Below are 20,862 nucleotides of genomic sequence, written 5' to 3' on the forward strand. Positions count from 1 at the left end.
ACTCCATTATGGCCACTTTGTAAAAGTGAGCTTTCTTGAATGAAAGGAAGATATATGGTTACTGACTTTTATATGAAGTAGGTATTTAAATAATACGGTTACACCAAAAAGAACTTAAAAAGAAATTCCAATTTAAGAAAATTATTCAAAATACTAAATTGCAATATACTGTTATATATATGGGTTAGGCATGTGTATACATTGCCACTAGTAGGAATTACCAATGTGACTGTAATGCATGGTCTCGTAATTCGCAACAACTCCAATATGGCCGCCTCGAAAAAGCGAGTAGAAACTTAGAAGGGATTGTGTCAGTAACTATGGCAACACTATATAAACATATTGAAGACCCGCGCGAAGGCTCATTGTTGTGCAAGGCCGACGCGAGGGATCTGGATCAGAAGCAGTCATGGTAAGCGGACACTGTGGGTCTTTGAGCCGGGGAAAGAAGACGTTTTTCTACGCCCGCATTGCGGCACTAAATGTAACACGGAGGGATGCATGGACTCTTTTGCAGTCTGATAAATAATGCAGAGCACATATCGCTGACATAAATCTTAATGACTGAGGGATTGCCTATATGTGAGGCATTATCACGTCACTTATTTCTTTTAAGCATGTTTACATATAAAACGGGACCCATTACTATTCACGTCATGGTGGTCTGAATTGAAAGTGAGAGGTACACTAATAGCACATGAAAAAGGAAGATATAGTTAATACATGTAAATGTCTACTGTGATGAACGTGCAGTCAGACTGAAATCTATCCAATATTGCTTTTGACCACAGGGATTTACCTGGGAACATTGTGTGAAAAAAGATGGGTAAGACTATTTATTCATTCTCAGTATTGCAGTATGAAGAGAGTGTCAAATGTGAAATGCTACAAACCTGCATTAACAATGTAGTGGTTATTAAATGTAAATCGACAACCTATGGAATACGGTGGAATGGGAAGTAGGAAAGAGGTTAATTTTGTGAACTATAGGAATAAATAATGCAAAAAGTGATTTACCCTTTAAAATATGGCAAATTATGCTAAAACGTCTTTTCTTTGTTTCTCTGTTTTTTTTTATTTTCTATCTTTTTCTCCTGTTTTTGTTCTATGTTTGTTCTTACTGGATGACAATATTATCTTTTATTGTTTGGGTATGACTTCCCTGATTTGAATTATTATATTTTTTGATTATTTCTTGACTTATGTGCAATAATTTTGAAACCAAACCCTCCACTCTTTCTCTTTTCCTTTGGGGTGCAACATATGAATGTGTGCAATAACATTGTACACAGAATATGACTGTTTTGAGCTACTGCCCTTTTTGTTTTGAAAATGGCTGTTGAGCAGCCGAAACACGTGTTAAGGATTGCTGTCTATGACTAAATCTGCAAAACATAAAGGAAGGTTTTTTTTTTAAAACTTATGTGTGGCGCAATCATTGTGTGGCAGACCACTCTGATATGTTAGGTTAATACATTTTAAAAACACAAATACTGGTGTTCATGGTTATTAATTTTAAAACAATGAGCGATGGGTGTGTAATTGGATAAAATAAACCATCTTGGCTTCTTGTCATGTGTGGGCATAGCCATGATGGCTCTTGGAATACATTTGTTCCAAAGGCCCTAATTGATGAGTTTTCTCATGTGTGCAACATGCCGGCCAAAGAACCCACCTCCTTCTCTTCCTCCAGGTCACTGCCTTCTGCTGATCCAGGCATGAACAACTAACACCTGATCTCTTTGCTGCACAAGATACAGCACTGGGTAGCAATCTTGACAACAATGTTAGGGCTATACTGCAGAGTAATCCTTGTATGGGCAGGCTTTGGAACCTGGCCTTAGGAAGTCCAAATACCCGCTCTACGGGGGCACGTGTTACAATATGCGTCTGGCTATATTTCTCCTCATGCTGGTTCTGTAGGTTTTGGATCTGATTAATGAGCCTTGGAAGGGGAGGTAATCCAGATCAGGCACTCTCTATCTTGACGCTGCTGCCACCCACAGTATTATCCCACCCATAACATAGTGAGAGCCACAGTACACCAAGGTACTCCTCACATAGTTTAACAGAGACTCCCAGGAGCCTCTGGTCCTGGTTTCCCAGAACGACACTCGCCACCAGTGAGAATACAGAATAGTAGAGAGAATCAGGTTGCGTTAGAGCTACAGTACACAGAGATTCTCCCCCGCCGAGATGTGGTGCCTGCCAAGAATACATATGTGGTGCCTATAGCCCCTGCACTTATCTCCCTCCACGCCCCAGAAAATTGGAAGCATAATTCACAGTTTTCTGGGGCCCCCTTTTATACATGAAGAAAGAACAAGTTCCAGAATGAATAGGACAAATGTATGACCCAAAGACCTATCCACGAATTGCATTCATCGACCCAATACCAAGTTACAGCAGTACTCCCTGACACAGGCAGAGCTACAGCCTATAGAGGCTCACGTCACTTGCATCAGAGACATCCAGGAGACACTAGTCAGTGCAATGTCCCTGTACTCCCCATAAACCCTGCATCAAAAGTGGACCTAACATTATTGTTGGAGCAATAATAGCATCTTACATGTGGAGAGTCCATAGCATGTTCTCCTTTGGCCAGCTAATGAAGTACAAGTACGCACACTTGGGCATACCCCTTTAAGACCCACTAAATACAGGTTTGGCGAGCAGGTGCAAGAATGGTGCATCATGGTAACCTCACGTTCAATGGAGAAATCAATGCTACCAGTAGGTTGCACATCATGTCAATAAGGTGGGCTAACTCAGAGAGTGGTAGCCTATCCAAGCATTGACAGTTTTGGGACACATGTAAGGAGCCCATGACACGGTGAACTCAAACCCATTTCACAGAGATAAAGACAATTATGTCAAAGAGGAGGTGGAAAAGAGAGAGTTACAGCCCTGAGGAGATTGTTAGGAGATTGATCAAGTTAGATGCAAGCAGGCACAACATATTTAATGCTAGATTATGGTTTGTATTTTGCGGAATTTGTTAGCATTCCGTTTTCAGATAAGCAACAACAATCAGCAAGTGAAGGGGAAGCTGGCGGAGCAAGATGGAAAGGGGGAGAGAAGAGATGCATTGTGCAGTAGTCCACACTTCCGGTTCCTCAGGTCTAAGCACAGTAGATAGTTACTCTGGGAAGACAAGTGCATGGATCAAGAACACAGGAAATGCATTTGGAAAGGTCAGATGAGATTCAATAAAATAAGGCTGATGCAACACAATGCGGCCACACTCACAGTCTTGAAAAACAATAGGTACACTGTAGATAACATGTGCGGAGGGCCCATAGCCTACAGCAGCAGCCTACAGCAGCATCACACAAGGGCAGAGGGTACTAAAAGAAAGAAACTCGGTCTCTTTTATGTTGACTTCACATCCTTTTGCTGTGTCATGCTGGTGCAACATGTGAGACAACTTAGATTGAGAATTATGGTGGAATGACCTGGTTGCAAATGCTGAAAGATGGCCCTCTATGGTGTGTGGACCAGTACACTGGAAAAAAAAAAGGTTATATAGAGAAAAACACTGCCCTGTACAGTACTCTATGTGCACTGGATGCATGGCTTTGTTCATAAATGCTGCATAGCGCAATGCTTCAATGACCAGCACTGACAGTAAATTAAATACATACACCTTGGCCCGCATGGTACTTGTACAATCAATGTAAAGGTTGCCTGGAAGTGAGAGGGGGAACTGAAAAGAATAATTCTTCTTATGTGATTAGACTTAAATCAATGATGGCACTGTCCGTTGATAGATTTGCCATGTTCCCATTTGAAAGAAACTAACATATCCCTGACAAAATTCGTTGCTGTCCATTATAGGTGATATTGAGTAAAGAGGAGCGGTATTGTGTACTGAGACGGCGCGGCACGAAGGACGTGATATAATACAGTTCTGCATTTTGAGAAGAGAGTCTGCACAGGAAGTGCCATAAAGTGGAGAGCGACCGTGATAACCACGGATGCATGCCAGTGCTGAGTAAGGGCACGTTGGCGGAGTAGCCACTTCCCATCATCTTGGGAATGGCACCTCCATTGCAGTGCTAACTGGGAACAGAGGAACTATTTTCCGATTGGTCGCATCACCGGGCATGCGCCGTGTGATTTCCAACCGCTGGAACCCATTTAGTGTACTCTTAAATTGAATCAGGATAGAGGATATAAATAGGTGCCAGATAATGTGTCATGTAACATTCGAGTAAATGCACTTCATGCACCTGTTGTAAATCCCAATGTTGCATTGCAGTGCTAAAGCTGTTATTGACAGTTGTGCAAAACGTGGTTGACGCCCTCCTCACATATCAAAGGGAGCAGGAAGAGTAGATGCATAGAATGCGAGGTTGAGATTTCCGAGGAGGTTTATAGTGATAATTTCGACAACAAAAATGTCGACAGTCAAAATTTCGAAAAATAAATGTCGAAAAAAAAAATGTCGACTTTTTTTTTCAATGCATTTTTTTTTAAATGGGGGGGTTCCCCCCCAAGCCCCCCTTTTTTAATGTTTTTTTAATTTTCCCTTTTTTTTTAACTCCCGAACCCCTAAAATAAATGTATAATTTAAAAAAACGAAAGTCGACATTTTTTTTTTCGACATTTTTTTGTCGACATTTTTGTCTGTCGACATTTTTTTTTCGAAATTATGACTGCCCACCTTCCGAGGAAGACAAGGCTAATCAGCCATTGACACTGTGGCACAGAGCACCCTAAAAGTAGCCGTGGCTGATTACCAGCCTGTTATCACCCGACCCTGACTTAACAGAACACCTAATCACAGAGACCCAATGTATAAGGGTAAACAGGATAGCCCGCTTAGTGTCAGTCTGGGCTTCCAGACTTTGGCCTCATCAGAGGAAGAAATCAGTGTGTCCAGGTGTGACGAGATGACCTCTGCTCTGCAGGAGTACAAGGATGAGTAGTGGCAAAACCACCTTCTCTGTCCTCACACTCCTGCAAACCAAGAGTGATCCCAGTCATAAGGGTTAAACTAGCACAGTTAAGACACATACCTCCCTCGCCTTTTGTGGTAACGTGGGTCTAAGGAAGGCTATACTCTTAAGCGGGGTGTAAATGTGACACAGTAGCAATTGGAACAGCAATTGTACAATAGTTCCAAAATAAACGAACATGCAATCAAGATTCTATTAAAATATATATACTTTAAACAAATCAATTACACAACTACCATAAAAACACTATAAAAACCATCCCTGTAAAGAAAGACAGAAAGTGCTGAAAATATATAATCGTGGGGACTCTGGATACTTTAGCTAGGCTTGAAAAATGCAAGATTTGCAGTCATGTCACTCAAAAGAATGTTATTTTTAAAAAAACAATCTCTAGGTACACAAAAATGGACCAGGGAGTTAGGCAACTTTTAATAGTACTTGATTTCAGTTTTTAGACAGTTCAACCGGGTTGAACCGGGCTACAAGATGCAAAGCTTGTGGGAAAAAATAGGTTAGAAAGTACTGAGTCCGGTTGATATCAGGTGGTGAGTCAAAATCGAGTCGAATTCAAAGGGACCTGCGTGCCGTAACATCGAGTGATGCATGTTGATGCGTGGTTTGACAATCAAGCGTGGTTCAAAACAATAAGGACCACTGGTTCCTGTCGATGAGGGTCACAATGCTCCAGCAGTTCAAGTTGAGCTGTGATACAAAGTCATGACAGTTTGATACTTGGCTCCATGATGCAGCATGTCAAAGCCGTCTACACTGGGAGCTGGTGCTCGAGCCAGACAGGTGACAAAGCTGTTCTGGCGTGGTGTGCCTTTGAAGCCAGTTCTATGAGTATGAGGCAGCAACAGCAGTTCGAAGTTCAAAGGTAGGTCCCAAAGGCATATCGAAAGTGGTAAACATGGTTCAAAGTAGTTCCAGCGATAACGAAAATAAATTTGGCTGTGTTGGCCCTCTGAATGCTGTGAGTCACAATGCAGGGAGCTACAGACCAAGGTGATTCACTTTCAGTCACAGCTCCCTAAGCCTGGGAAGGTTTCCTCAGAGATTGGTAGGCCTTTGTCTTCAGCAAAGTCACCCCCTATGTGCCCTGGGGATGGGTAGGGAGCAGAGCTTTTCTTTGCCTTGGAATACCAGTCTTTACCTCTGGCACAGGGCTTTGGAAAGGAGTGCTCTAAAACCGGTTCCCAATGAGTTTGTCCTGATGTCCATGAAGCTCCAAAAGTCACTCAAAGAAGGAGTGGGAGCTCCTATCTTTTATAGGAATAAGGCCAAAGGAACTGGGTGCAAAAGCAAGCCATCTTCAAACGGTCCAATCCCTGTTCCTGAGACAAGTGACCCGTACCTCCTGATGTCATACCCAGAGTACCTTGTTCAGCAGGATGTGGAAAGGACAGGAATGAGAGACAATCCTGCCAAATCACGATAGAGGAACCCTCCCTCAAGCCCACTTGTACTTTCTGACTGTGCTAAATCCACCTTTTACTCAGACTGCCGCTTCAAAGGCACTTTGGTGTGCAGCCCTCTAGTGTAAGGTATTTGATATAAAATGGACTTGATGAAGCCAGGCTACCAGGAGATCACCTGTTCTGAGCTACTCGGCCAGCGGGGAGGAGTTACCCACCCTCCCAGAGTGTCAACTGTGGCAGGCATTCTGCCTGTTGTCCTATTCACTGCACAGCAGTCAGTCAGGTGCCTGAAATCCACATCACCTCTCATAGCTGGGCTGATCTCAGAGGGTTGACAATGATATGCTACAAATCAGATCTAGCTTTTATAATTATGTGAACTACGAGCCACCATACCACAAGCAATGTTTGGCTTATATTTCAAGATCATCCTGCCACAAGGCAAACATTTAGCGTATGTATTATGGATTTGAAACTGAGGTGCAGACATAAATACAACCTTGTAACCCGTGAACCTGCTTTGTGTCTCTGGAGAGCAGGAGCTGCAGAACACAGAGTCTGAATGCAGCAGGGCACAAGTGTACACGATGTGTTTGGCATGCAGCTTTCTGAAAGCGGGTCTGATTAGCAAACCACACTTTGTGGGATGCAATTACCCTTGTCTTGTTATCATATAATAAAAATAAGAAACACAAGTGCTTTTACATCCTTACCAGATGCCAGTTCCACACACCAAGTTTCCATAAGTGGAATAGAATTAATCTAGGGAGTGTATGAAATGTCATGAAAACATCTATATTTAAGCCAAATCAATCATAAATGAAAAAAATATATATAAAAGAACCCGCAAACTACTATATGTCTTCATAAAAATAAGAAATGTGGGGACACTTGGCCTGGCAGCACAATGGTAGACCATACATTGCTAGGCCAATATCAAATTCACAATGATTATACACTGTTAAATGGGTTTGGTTAATGGGTTCAAATTAAAAGGTTCCAGTAGCTGAGATGTTTCTCCTGTGAACAGAATCTGAGCCCAAAACAAATGTGGAATGTTGGTTAGTCCTAAGGTGGATCCTTAGATATCCAACCCTTTATGAAGTGGTGGCCTCCATGACTGGCAGTTCAGAAAGGGCCACACCTAGAACTTTAAGGAAGAAATGAATCAAGAATTAGTGCATATTAGTATGAGTGCAAAAAGACAAGTTAAAGCAAAGCAGGTGCATGCAGGCAAATGCTAGAACAAGGTGCCTCTCCCTTCCCAGGAAGAAGAGAATTGGATCAAGTTGGAAGAGATCTAGCTTGTGTTCTGTGGTTTATTACTGGTCTAGAGACAAAGGGATATGCAGAGAGACTACATTTTTGTGCACCAAGACTTAACCCATCGGTGACAGGTGCCTAGCAAGAAGGGATACCAAGAATGATCCAAAATTTACTGGAGATAAGGGTCAAATATATTATGAGTTTGAAAACATCCAACCAGAAGCAACAAAGTGGTTGGCAGTACTCCAGCCCCACCAAGCATCTTGGCAATCTTTAGCAAAAGAAATGCCCTTAGATGGATTTATGGAAATTCGAAAGGTAGAGTTAAGTCTCTATGCAGTATAACTGGACCAAGCCAGAAGTACAATTAAGGACTAATGCCATAGCGCCTTGTGGCACAGGCCAGAAGAAAGGCAGAAGGAAAGACAGAAGATGGTGTGGTGCCAGTGTCTCTTTCTATAGCGCAGCGATGGGCACTGATGGCTCAAAGGATCCTTCAAAGTCCTCATGTAGTAAGGTTGTCCCCTCTTGTAGTACCAGTAGGTGTGCAGGGGCAGTGACATTAAACTCTACTTGGTGGACATTAAATTGGGAGCCTGCAATGCCCACTGAAAAGAAAGTGGGCATCAGTTCCTTGATGCCTGAATGTCTTCAAGGAGGAATCCCTGGCAGCAGTCTTGCTTAATGCCCCTCTTGCAAGATAAAATAAAGAGCTATTAGTAGAAACTTAGTGGGCCTCATTACAACTTTCGTGGAACCGGTTAACGGGCTCCGCTAATGGAGGCGGATCCGTTGAACCCGTCCCACGAAATTACGAGGTCCCCTTGCGGGACCCGGTAAAGACGCCTGGTAAAACCAGGCGTCTTTACCGGGTCCCCGAGGGGTTTTTTGGGAGCTAACAATGGGCTGGTCATAATCAGCCCGTTGTTAGCTCCCTCTCCATTCCCATTGAGCCCTATGAGGGCTCAGATGGGAATGGGGAAGGTCCGGGCCCGGGTTCAAAGAGGGAGGAATTACCGGGCCCTCCGAACTCGCAATGGCCCGGTAATTCCCCATTCTGGGAACCCGGTAATGGAGTCCGGTTTGGCGCAGCCATGGAGCTAGTAGCTCCATGGCTACTGCCAAACTCATAAAGAGGCCCTTTATCTCACAAGTCAGAATATTGTAAAGCAATGGCTCCCAGGCAATGCCTGGAGCATATTTCACCATAAACATGTTGGGATCTACTATGTAAACATTCAGTTCTATATTACTGACACCAATGTAAATGCGGTCCTATCAACCCCCACAACGGGCATTAGCATCTCTGGGTCAGGAAGCCACTCTGAATCACATCAGGAAACTGAAGCAGGATTTTCAAAGACATGGGCCCTCATTACAACCCTGGCGGTAAGTGAAAAACGATGCCGGTAAAGGATTACCTGCATCGCTTACCGCTAGGGCCGATTATGACCCGACATAGCGCTATTAGCGGCACCATAATCAACGGTGTCGTTAAAAGCGCCAAGGGCACGGGCACGCGACTCCCATGCCATAAATACCGCCATGGCGCTAAGTTGGGAACATTACGAGTCACGCGGACATGGAAATAACGCCTTCGTGAAGGCCGTAAAGTACCTTACCGCCATGGTGCTGATACCGCCATCGCGGACCAACCGTAAATGGCCATGTGCAGTGTTCCCAGCTGCCACAGGTGCACACAATCAGCACAGGTGGAGGCAATACAGACTGGGCAAGTACAAAAGGAGCACACCCCACCCCTTCCCACACACAGTTACACTCCACAATGTATCCAATACTACTAGCAATGCTGGGGCTGGAGGACCTGATTGCAGTGGAAGTGCTACAACAACAACTACAAGAAGTACAACAACAGGCAGCACAGAGGAGACGCAGGAGGAGAAGGAGGGCAAGGCAGGGCCAGCATGCCCCACCAGCACAGCCAGTGCCACCACGCAGGCAGCCCCCAATCCCACGCATCAGAGCCAGTCCATTCAACCTAACCGCTGAGCAGATCCACACCCTGTACCGCCTGGACCGGGACACCATCACCACCATTGTGGACATGATACATGACGACATAGTCAGCCTCATTGAAAAACGCACCGCCATCCCACCCCTACTGAAGGTGATGACTGTGCCCCACTTCCTGGCCACGGGCACCTACCAACACACAGTGGGGCAACTGCATGGCATTTCACAACCATTATTCCCACGTACGTTGAACCAAGTGCTTGATGCCCTCCTCAAGCACACAAACACATTTCCTTACCACGGTCTGCCCAGGAGATCTCAAACACCAAAGTGGGTTTCCATTCACTGGCCGGCATACCTGGTTGCATTGGCGCCATCGACTGCACCCATGTGGAATTGGTGGTCCCACATGCCATGGAGGTAGTGTACCGCAACCGTAAACTATACCACTCAATCAACGTGCAAATGGTATGTGACTCAAACAAGATCATCACACATTGTTGTGCTCGATTCCCCGGATCAACCTATGATTCAATGGTCCTGAGGAACTCCACGATTCCATGCTACATGGAGCGACATGCAGGGCACAGATCCTGGCTTCTCGGTGAGTTGCATGTTAGGCTCATGGAAATGTGATGTGGGTAGGTGATTGAGGCTTAGATGCATACTTCACCTGGCTGAGATGGGGGGGGGGAGATGCATACATAACCTAGCTGTGAGTGCCAGAGGGAATGGAGGAAGCTCACACCCCAAAATCCGCCCAGATGGACCTGACACCTGACCATATAATGCAAGATGCAAGCAGCCCTACCATGCGAATGAAGCGGTGTCCCAACCATCCCACAGACATCTGCATGTGCACTGTACCAAATCCGAATGCATCCCCCACAACGAAATGCAGCCACAAGCAACGACTATAGCCAATACAAAGCACAACACCATGAACTGAAAGGCCAGTCCCCCATTACTGCGTACAAAGGAGTCACATGAGGGTCAAATACATCAATACACCGTTACACTGACACAGAAGCCCAATTAAATTGCATGACACCATTTGTTGTGCGTAGTGAGAGCATAATGAGGCTGACATCAACGCTGCCAGGATGACAGCATACAAATAAGTGGATATCTACAAGATCACAGAAACAACGGACGTGGACTGACACAGTGCATGTGCACTCACAAGGAACTGGACCCCCCCCCCGCGCACACTAATCAATGACATACAAAACAGTCCATAAGAGGAATACACACATAGCAGTCTCATCGTGTGACTCCATCCATGCATGGAAATGGGGTTGAGATGAAGAAACAAATGCATGCCATGGTATCACTTAATGAGGTCAAACATGATGAGTTAACTTACACATACATTGTTGCCCACATGCAGGTGATGCAGGCTATCCCTTGAAGTGGTGGCTCCTTACCCCAGTCCGGAACCAAGGGAACAGGCACGTGGAGGACTATAATCATGCCCATACACGAACCCGTGTGGTGATTGAGCAGATATTTGGCCTCTTGAAGGCACGGTTTCGCTGCCTCAGCAGGTCTGGTGGGGCACTCCTGTACCGCCATGAGAAGGTGGCAAAGATTGTCATGGCATGTGTGATGCTACATAATATGTGCATCAGACGGAATGTGCCCGGCCCCCTGACGCGGAATGGCAACCACCTGACGAAGAGGATGAGGAGGGTGGGGATGGGGCAGCACCTCAGGGAGGAAGCGATGCACAGGAGGGATGTGACATGCGTCGGAATCTGATCAACCAATTCCTCTAGCACACATGGATGGGGGTGTCACATGGAGATGGCACTTGGGGCATTGGGTGTGTCAGGGACATGGACACTGTAGACTGTTCACCAATAAAGCACACGTACGCAATGAGCAATGTCCACACATGTGATTTGTGCATAACCAAAAAGTGTATTGAAAAGGTAAATCTAAGTGAACACCACCACTTCCCCCTTCCCCCTCAACTCCCCAACACACCCCCTCCCCCCCTTAACTCCCCAACAAACCCACTCCCCCCTCCCCCCTCAACTCCCCAACACACCCACTCCCCCCTCCCCCCTCTACTCCCCATAACATGGTGTGGATGACTGTGCACAAGTGCATCATGTGGCATCAGTACACGAGGCTGCGCCTATTGGCACCCACCTCTCCCGGCACCCGGTGCACCCCTGTCAGTACGCCGCAGGCTCCTGCCCGATCTGCGGACGGGGCTGGCTCGGGTTGAACTGGCAGCCGAGGAAGAACTGGGTTGCTCACATGGACGCATGTCCCGCATTGTTTGGACTAGCTCTGAAAGTATGTGCCGCACCGTGGCCAGTTCGGCACAAATGTCCTTAGAAGTGGACTCGATGGCAGCCCTAACAGTATCAACAGGGCTGCAAGTTGCTGTTGCCGTGTAATTATTTCCTGCATTGACTCTTGGGTGTTGTGGCCTGTGGCTGATGGTTGTGGCGTGTCCATTATGCTGCTCCCCTCCTGCACATCTGCTTTTGGACAGGGAGTAGCCGGCCAAGAGTTTTCAGGAGATTGCCCATGCTGGCTGCACGGGGACAGGTAGGGGGAATGCAGGGGGCCAGTGGGGGGGATCTGTCTTCATTGGCACTGTCTGAATGAGAGCCTGTGGTGGACCAAAGGAGGGAGATGGTTAGTGATGGGTCTACATTGAGCAGGCATTGTGATGGCTGCATTCATTTTGATTGCTAGATGGTTCACATTGGAGGCAGTGACATACAGGTTGTCTCACTCTTAGGCGGTAGAAGCATGGAGGCATGTGGGTGGCTACAGAAAGGGGGTGCATTATGCATGTGTACAAGGTGGAGGTGAGCACTGCCTGTAGGCAGTCTTGTGCTAAGGTGTCCGGTGGACCCTGTTAGGCATCATTGCACTTCCCAACCATTTGGACATCATTGTGGTGAGATTGGCATAGTTGGACTTAAGGCACCTACCTGCGTCTCCTGATGTCAGGGCTCCTCTCTCCATATCTCCAACTCCCTCAATGCTCTCCGTGCCTATGGTGGCGGCACATATCTCCTCCCACGGCTGTAGTTTGATGGGCGACTCAGCTCCTCCGCCAGTCGCCATGCCGAGATTCCGATTGGCCGCCAGTATACTCCTGACGTGGAGACGTAGATCGTCCCACCTTTTTCGGCATTGTCTGGCATTGCGCGGTGTTGTGCCGACGGCACTGACCCTCTGGGCTACCATGGCCCATATGGCCTTTTTTCTCTGCAGCGCCGGTCTGGTCATCTCCATGGAAAACACAACATCAGCGTGCTCTTGGAGGGTTTCGGCCAACATAGTTAGCTCCTCCCTTGAAAAGCGCTCCTGCCGCAGCCGATCTCCGCTCTTCTTCAGAACTTTTGGCATCGTGATGTGGAATGGGTGGTGTAGAAGGTTTGTGGAGGTTGTGGGGGTCAGGTGTCCACTGGTTACAGAGGATGGCAATGGATTGTGTTTTTAAAGATGACCGCCGTGCTCTTTCCCGTTCCTGTGCAGTGACGCTACTTCCAGATCCGCTTATTTACGGTCGCCGCTAATAGCGGTTCCCGTTAATTTCAGTTACCGCTATTAGCGGTGACCGCTAATGTCGATGGCTAGGGTGGCGGAGGTGCTATTTGCACGGCATACAATGCCGGTAAGTGGGATTTTACGGCCTTTAGCGGCATGGCGGAGATTACATTACCGGCATGGCGCAATGCTCGTGCATGAGAAGTCGTAATGTGCCGCTTTTAGCGGTCTCTGGGCAGCACGGACACGTTATTTGTGCCATGCTGGAAATGGCCGATACTTACCGCCAGGGTCATAATGAGGGCCATTACGTTTATTTTCTTCCAGCAGGCAGGACACATCATACAGCAAAGACATCTCTGGAACTCTCCTAAAATCTCTGGGCTCTCCTTATATACACTCTAGGAAGGTGAGGTGATGGCGTGATCAAAAGTACAACCCCCATTCCTGCCTGTGATTCGTTGACCTATAATGGCATGATCAATGAACAACCCCTCTTCCTGCTTGTGATTTGTTGGCCTATCTGCCACTCAGACACAGTCTAAACAGGTATTATCTGTCCTATTCCCCACCAGTGGGCGCTGTATGAACTTTTATAAAAAGGTTCTCTATTAATGTCACAATGATTCAGCAGAAAATCCACCATCTTAGAAATTGCCTGACCATGCCTGACTTATCACAAAATGGTGGATTACCCTATTCCTGGTCAAAATTTGATACTTGCTACAATTTGAATCTAGTTTTTCAGTAATTTATGATAAGCAAGTACTACTTAACATACTTTCGATCGCACAAGACATTTCTAGACATTCTGACCCCATAAAATAGATCGTCCTTTAAAGCGCTTTTCTACAAAGCACTATAATTCTGATTTCTGCAACATTTAAAGTCATTGATCAACCTGACAAGTTATCAACATTCGATTTGAGGTGGAGGTGGTCTATCTCCACTACATTCAGTTTGAGTGGGGGGTATAACCAACTTCTGTACACCAAGGCTGAGATCTCAGTGTGCTGCCAGGAAACATACTGCACGTGGTGCATAGTATTCATGCAAGACAAAGGGGTATCTGTAGGATGTTCAAAAAAGTAACGGACAGCATTAGGAGAGAATTTGCCCAGCGAATTTGTAATCCTTAGGCAACATTGAGCACTTAAGTTATATCGGGTAGATACTGCAGATCTGAATATATAAATGAGCTCAGGAGCATCAATGCTGTTATGTAGAACAATGAAAATCCCACCTCCCGAGCTGTAGAGCTCATCTATTGGGTAGGGGCTGCCAAGTTACTAGCAGATTGCACTAAAAGAAGTAGCAAAGTGCAGGTCTGCGACACTTGACTGCACTAGTCAGTAATTATGTTATGTTATGTTAAAGGTGTTTATATAGCACACCGTCACCAACGGAATTGGTTCCCAGGCGCTCTGGTGGTTCTGCAGACAAGGAGGTGGGGGTGGGTTAGTGGGGTGAAGAGGGCGTAAGAAAGTGTGAAGGTGGTGTCCTGTTGGCGGCTTCAGCTCGGTTGTTACCAATAGCTGAGCTTGGGTGTGAATATCGGGTCGATGTGAGTCCTTGTGTGCTGTTGATGTGACTTATGTGTTGCTTGTTTGTTGTTGCAGTGTGGTGAAGTTCGTGCAGTTTGCTGTGGGAGAAGTGGTTGATATTGATATTGATATTGATATTTTATTTCTATCGCGCTCGTACACAAGTTTGTTTGTTTGTTGTTTTATTATTTATAATGCGCGATCATACCCTCGGGTAACAGGGTGCATCAGTTACATGTATATGCGAAACCTAGTTACAACAGTGAGATTATATACATACATACAATTATAGCAAAATTATATACATACATAGAAATATAGGTACACTATATGTAACAAGCGGACCACTTACTGGCATTGGAAGTATAAACATGTAAAAGTTAGATAAAGTATGTACAAATAAACAGTGGGGTGGAGGGGCGGTGCTCCTCGCGGTAAAACCTGGCAACATGTTGAGTTTAATGATCTTATGTTTTCAACCATAGGACAACGTTAGTCCGGAAGTTGTGGTAGGGAAGGTCCATTCTCAGAGTGGGAGGTAGAGAGTGCCACAATTTAGCTGCTTTCACCGGGAAGCTGTTGCCCCCTATTGTGGAGCGATTGAAGTTAGGGATAGAGAGGCAATCTTTGTAAGCTGTTCTTGTGGGTCTCAGGGAAGTCTGTGGTTCAGAGCACGACAAGGCAAGGGAGGGGAACAGGGGAGAACAAAACAACGATCTTGCTAGGCCCAGTGACATTGAGAACGCGCAAGTGCATGTGAGAGGGGGAGGTGAAAAGTGCATGTCAGGGGGGGAGAAGTGGAGAGTGCGGAGCAAAGGAGAAACAGATAAATAATAATAAATAAATAATAAAGGCAACAAACAGTGGTAATGGAGCCAGCAATTGGCATGTGTTGGGATTAAGGCAGCAGACAGGGTAGGTCTGAAGTGCAGGAAGAAAAAAGGGGGGATGTATGGGTACAGATACAGACCCCAGTGCAAGGGATGGCCCGGAGGCAGTACGGGAGGGTGGCAGGGCGAGCAGGTACCTGGGCCAAGAGGACAGAGGGTGGCCAGGTGCATGGTGCCAAGAGAGAACAGATCAGCAGGGGAGAGGGAGAGCGAAGGCAGAAGCAAAGAAGAAGGTCTTGAGGTGCTTCCGGAACCGAAGATGGTTCTCCTCAAGTTTTAGAGTGGCAGGGAGGTTGTTCCAGAGGGAGGCCCCAGCCAAAGACAGAGATCTACCCCCCAGCTTGTTTCTTTGAAAAATGACTGCCCCTGAGGGAGTTAGAGGTAGAGGAACAAAGAGCACGAGAGGGGAGGTATTTGCGGAGGGATAGCTGAAGGTATTTTGGACCCAGGCCCCAGAAAGCCTTGTGGACAATGGAGAGATTTCAGAGCTGGAGGGATTCGATCCCAGGGCTTGAGGCCAAGGACAAGACTCGCAGTCCTGTTCTGGATTAGTTGCAGAGGGCGGAGAGTAGAGGCAGGTAGATTTAGAAAGAGGCTGTTAGAATAGTCCAACTTAGAGAGAACCAGAGCTTGGTAAACCATGAGCTTCTGGGGAAAGGAGAGGAAAGGCAGAGTACCTCTGAGGAGGTGCAGTAGCAAGTTTGACTTTTTAGAGACAGCAGAGATGTAGGTGGAGAAAGAAAGTGTGGAGACAAGGATGACACTGAGGTTCTGAGCCTTGCAGGTCGGGGTAGGAGGAGGGCCAAGGGATGCCGGCCAGAGAGTGAGGGGAAAGGATGGTGAAGGTGTGCCGATGAGGAGGATCTCCGTCTTGCTGGCATTCAAAGATCATTGGCGGCACACCAATCTTGAATGGCAGTTAGGCAATCATAGATGAGAGATGGAGAGGAGGTGGCCGAGTGCAGCCTGAAAATGAGTTGAGTGTCGTCAGCGTAGCACCGGAAATTTGAGCAGAAAATGGTAATGTAGTAGGTGAGAGTTGCCAGGTATTGGTTAAAAAAGCCAGGGCGGGAGGTTAGGCCCCTGGGGAACACCACAGGTAGAGAGAAAAATAGATGATAGGAAGGACCTTGGAGGGTCGATCAGAGAGGAAAGAGGTCAGCCGGGCCAGTGCCTGATCAGTGATACCCAGGTTATCACAGAGACGGTTGAGCAGGATGGTATGGTTGACTGTCTTGAAGGCAGAAGAGAGGTGGAGGAGGATGAGGACAGGTTGTGTGGGTTTTAATATGATTTAAGGATGCAGAAATTTGAGCTTTGGGTTAGTGGGTTATATTGTATTGAGTTGCATTTGGTCTTTTTATATAGCGCTTCTTCCCCACCTCTGTGTCCTCAAGGCGCATTTTGTTGGTTGAGCGCCCTTGGTGACCGCAGTCGAAGTGGTTGGAAAAGGACGGTGGGCTAGTTCAGGAGATGGGTGTGTGCATGCCGCAACTCCAGGACTTGGGTGGATGGCAAGGCTCGACCAAGCAGCCGAAGAAAGGTCAGACACATGGATGGGCACAGTTGAGGGTTCGAGATAGATTGCTATTGTTGAGAGGGTCCATGTCAGGCCAGCAATACCGAACTCCTCGCGGGTGGCGGTCGCCAAAAGCCAGTGGCAGAGGTGTTGCGGGACGCCAGGTGTTTCAGTCTGGACAGCCATGTGTGAACTAGGCCGGAAGTGTCTGGCCGCAGGCACATTCTATCATGCATGGACGCCCGGCCGTGTCTTCTGCCTGTGTCCAGCCTAGTGGCGTGAGGCATACGCACTGTAGGCTACGAGATTGTTTGGATGGGCAATTTATCTCTAGGTCTACAGTTGAGGCCTATACCATTTGGCCTAGCCTTCGTAATGTAGCAGGTATCCAGACATTTGTTTAAACCTCAGCAGCCCCGGCTAGGGGCTGTCTGGGTTCAGTCCTGGCACCATAGGCGCCAGGCTCATAGACTTTACTTACCTGATGCAGACCATGCTGCAAAAGAGTCCAAGCCTACATGAGGCCTGGATGGGACTATTTTGTTACAAGGACTATTTTTTACTCGGCCGTGGCTCTAGGGAACTTCTTACCTGGAACTACTTTGGATGCTATTTAAACCACACCCGAACAGCAGCACATGCTTCGCGTTATTCTGCATCCAGCAGCGTTCCGCTCACCGTGCCTGCAGCCAGCATCCAGTCTTCTGCCACGCCCGCCTCGAATCCGGAGCTCCTAGAATAAAGAAGAAGAAAAGGACAAGGTTAGAAAACGAACTTATTTCAAATTCCTCAGCTAATTCCGGAACCATTTCATCTCCGGACCTGGAAAGTACATCAGTCCTGCACGCGTCGCTTCGCCAGCTCCAGCACGGCTCCATACTCACCAGTTCTCACAGCATCTTTCGATCTGGCACTGTCTCCATAATTTCTTCGCCGTAATCCGGCACCTAGAGGACACAAGAAAAAACAAGGTGAGCCAAGGGAATCAACAAATACAACCTCTTACCACCATAGACTTACCACCGGCGGTATTATTCCATAACTTTCCGCATTTTCAGATGCCGCATCTGTAAAGAGGGAGAAAAACAACACGTTAACGCATGCAATAGTTACCGGACAGCGTTGGGTAACACAGACTCTTACCTGAACGACAGCAGCAGCTATGAGACCTTCTTCTCACGAACTCAGTTGCAATTTAAGGAAGGAAGGGGACAAGAGTGAACATCTGGCACATTGAACTCTTTGAACTTGATACTTACCAATCCCGCCAGGGACTTCAGAGTCAATACTTACCGGAACTCTCCCAACGCCTTCAAACCAGTGAAGTAACTGGTATCTACGCGCCCCTGCAAGACATGCAGGATGGAGAGCTCATCTTTTACGAACATAAGGTGAGGTTACTAAGGGGATATCGGAGGTGATTAGTGGGTGAGAGCGAGAACAGTTGGGAGGCCATCACTAAAACCCACAGGTGGTTAATCCCTGTCTCCACTTGCAGGAAAATACTTCTTCGGGTCCAGCAGACAAGACTAGGCGGGCCAGTCCAGACAGTCATCTCTGCACTACGCATCACGTTGAAGGAGACTGCAGCTGTCCGGGTCCGATCGACACCCCTGTGGGGTCCAGGTGAGCGTAACAGAACACAAAGCCTCTCTACAAATACCCACCCGGGTGTTATGGAAACCTCGGAAACCGACCAACTGGCCCAATTATTGGGGGAATTTAGGGCAGAAGTACATGCCGCTCGCCAAGAGACTAATGCCCTCAGGAGAGAACTGATTGTCTCAAAGGAGCGCATGGATGATCTGGCTAGGCAACTACTGCAAAACCAAGATGGGCAAATGCCCCTACCTGGATTTGGGGGAAACCCAACCACCGTTTCATCAAGCAATCCAGTGCAAGTGGTTTTACCAGGAAATATTCAGTTAGCTCCACCCGAACGCTTTGCTGGGGACCCCAAAAGGTTCGCTGTGTTTATGACCCAATGCCGCTTGCACTTTTTATGCAGACCGGGGGCATTTCCAAATGACCAAGCCAAAGTAGCCTTTGTATTGTCATATCTTAGTGGCAGCGCAGCGGATTGGTCCATTCCATTAGTCAACCAGGATGATCCTCTTCTCCGGGATTTTCAGGGTTTTCAAAGGAGCATGGAAAAACTATTCGCCAGACACTCACAGGGTCAAGCCCTGGACAACGAACTTTTATCCTTACGACAAGGTAACCAGGATCTGCTAACCTATATTGCAACCTTTAATAGGTTGGTGGTGGAAAGCGGGTGGCCGGAGGAAAAACTAATTACATTGTTTCATCGTGGACTTCAGAGAGAACTCAAAGATGTCTTGGCTCATGTTGTGAACCCACCTCAGGATTGCACAGAATGTATAGACTTAGTGGTCCAGCTAGACCACCGACTTCAGAACCGAAAGACTGATCGAGCTAAGTTCGAGAACCGGGTATTGGTTAAACCCAACGTTGCCCCCGAAGGAACAGATGCATCTGAACCTATGCAGATCGGGGGGATAAAGGACCCTTAACTCAAAAGGAAAGAGAAAGAAGACGACAGATGCAGTTGTGGTCTGTACTGTGGAACCTCAGGACATTTTCTATGGGATTGCCCTACAAAACCACCCAATAAGGTGGTAGGAGTTGCTGATAAAAGCCACATAGAGCCTGATTCGGGAAATGACCACGCCCAACAAGCGTAGAGGTCCGCTTGCCGAGCTTAAAGAAGGACACTCAGACCTCGCATCTGATCATCCCAATGGTCCTACTTGATCCCAGGCAGCCATCACGTATGCACGCAGTAAGGGCATACATAGATAGCGGGGCAGTAGGAAACTATATGGACCACGAATTGGTGTCAAGGATGAATCTACCTCTTTGCAAAAAGACCACTTTTGATGTCATCACCACAGTTGATGGAACTGAGATTGCCTCGGGGCCCGTAACTCATTCCACTACAGAGATGACACTGTTGAGTCAAGATGGGCATCGAGAGACTATTGTGTTTGATCTAATCAAAGCCCCACAGTTCCAGATAATACTGGGGATGCCATGGTTGGAAACACATAATCCTTGTATAGATGGGCGAGAGAAGAGAATAACCTTCCCGGATTGTGCACACACCTGTTACCCGGAGAAAACTTTGAACAAAGGCCTGGCTACAGTCGTTAACCCAATTGTGCACTTACCTCAGGAATACCAAGAATTTCAGGATGTTTTTCAAAAAGAACAGGCCAGTACATTACCTCCTCACAGATCATACGATTGTCAAATCGACCTCCTACCCGGTGCACAACCCCCATGCAGTAGAATCTATGCCCTCACGGAACATGAAAATCGTCACCTACGGCAATACTTGGACCAATACCTTGCCAATGGCTTTATTCGTCCTTCCAAGTCTCCTGCATCCTCAGCTTTATTCTTCGTGCCAAAAAAGGAAGGTGACCTTAGAACGTGCATAGATTACCGCGCATTAAATCAGATTACGGTAAAAAAACGATACCCATTGCCTCTGATCCCCGAATTACTAGACCAAGTAATGGATGCTTGTATCTACACTAAGTTAGATCTCCGAGGGGCATATCATCTGGTACGTGTCAAGAAAGGCGACAAATGGAAGACTGCCTTTCGCACCGAGTACGGATTATTCGAATATCAGGTGATGCCCGTCGGGTTGTGCAATGCACCAGCAGCCTTCCAGTATTTTATGAACGATGTCCTTCATGAACTCATTGACGTCTGTGTCGTCGTATACATAGATGATATTCT

General features: G+C 46.9%; 1 protein-coding gene across 2 annotated transcripts in view; it reads left to right on the forward strand.

The window, feature by feature from the left end:
- The first annotated feature begins 343 nt into the window (after positions 1-343).
- LOC138520613 (putative nuclease HARBI1) overlaps positions 344-20,862 on the forward strand; it is a 47,760-nt gene continuing 27,241 nt past the window's right edge. The window contains exons 1-3 of one of the 2 annotated variants that reach the window (XR_011282812.1): positions 344-412; positions 792-826; positions 1,293-1,451. Coding sequence is in view for 1 of the 2 variants with exons in the window: in XM_069632935.1 (XP_069489036.1) it covers positions 823-826 (4 nt within the window). In the remaining variant the exon portion in view is untranslated. Of the gene's footprint in view, positions 413-791; positions 827-1,292; positions 1,452-20,862 lie in introns of those variants that run through there. The other variant, XM_069632935.1, reaches the window with a different exon arrangement.

The sequence above is a fragment of the Ambystoma mexicanum genome, chromosome 13 (genome assembly GCF_040938575.1).
Source record: "Ambystoma mexicanum isolate Mex_15411 chromosome 13, UKY_AmexF1_1, whole genome shotgun sequence".
Taxonomy (NCBI): domain Eukaryota; kingdom Metazoa; phylum Chordata; class Amphibia; order Caudata; family Ambystomatidae; genus Ambystoma; species Ambystoma mexicanum.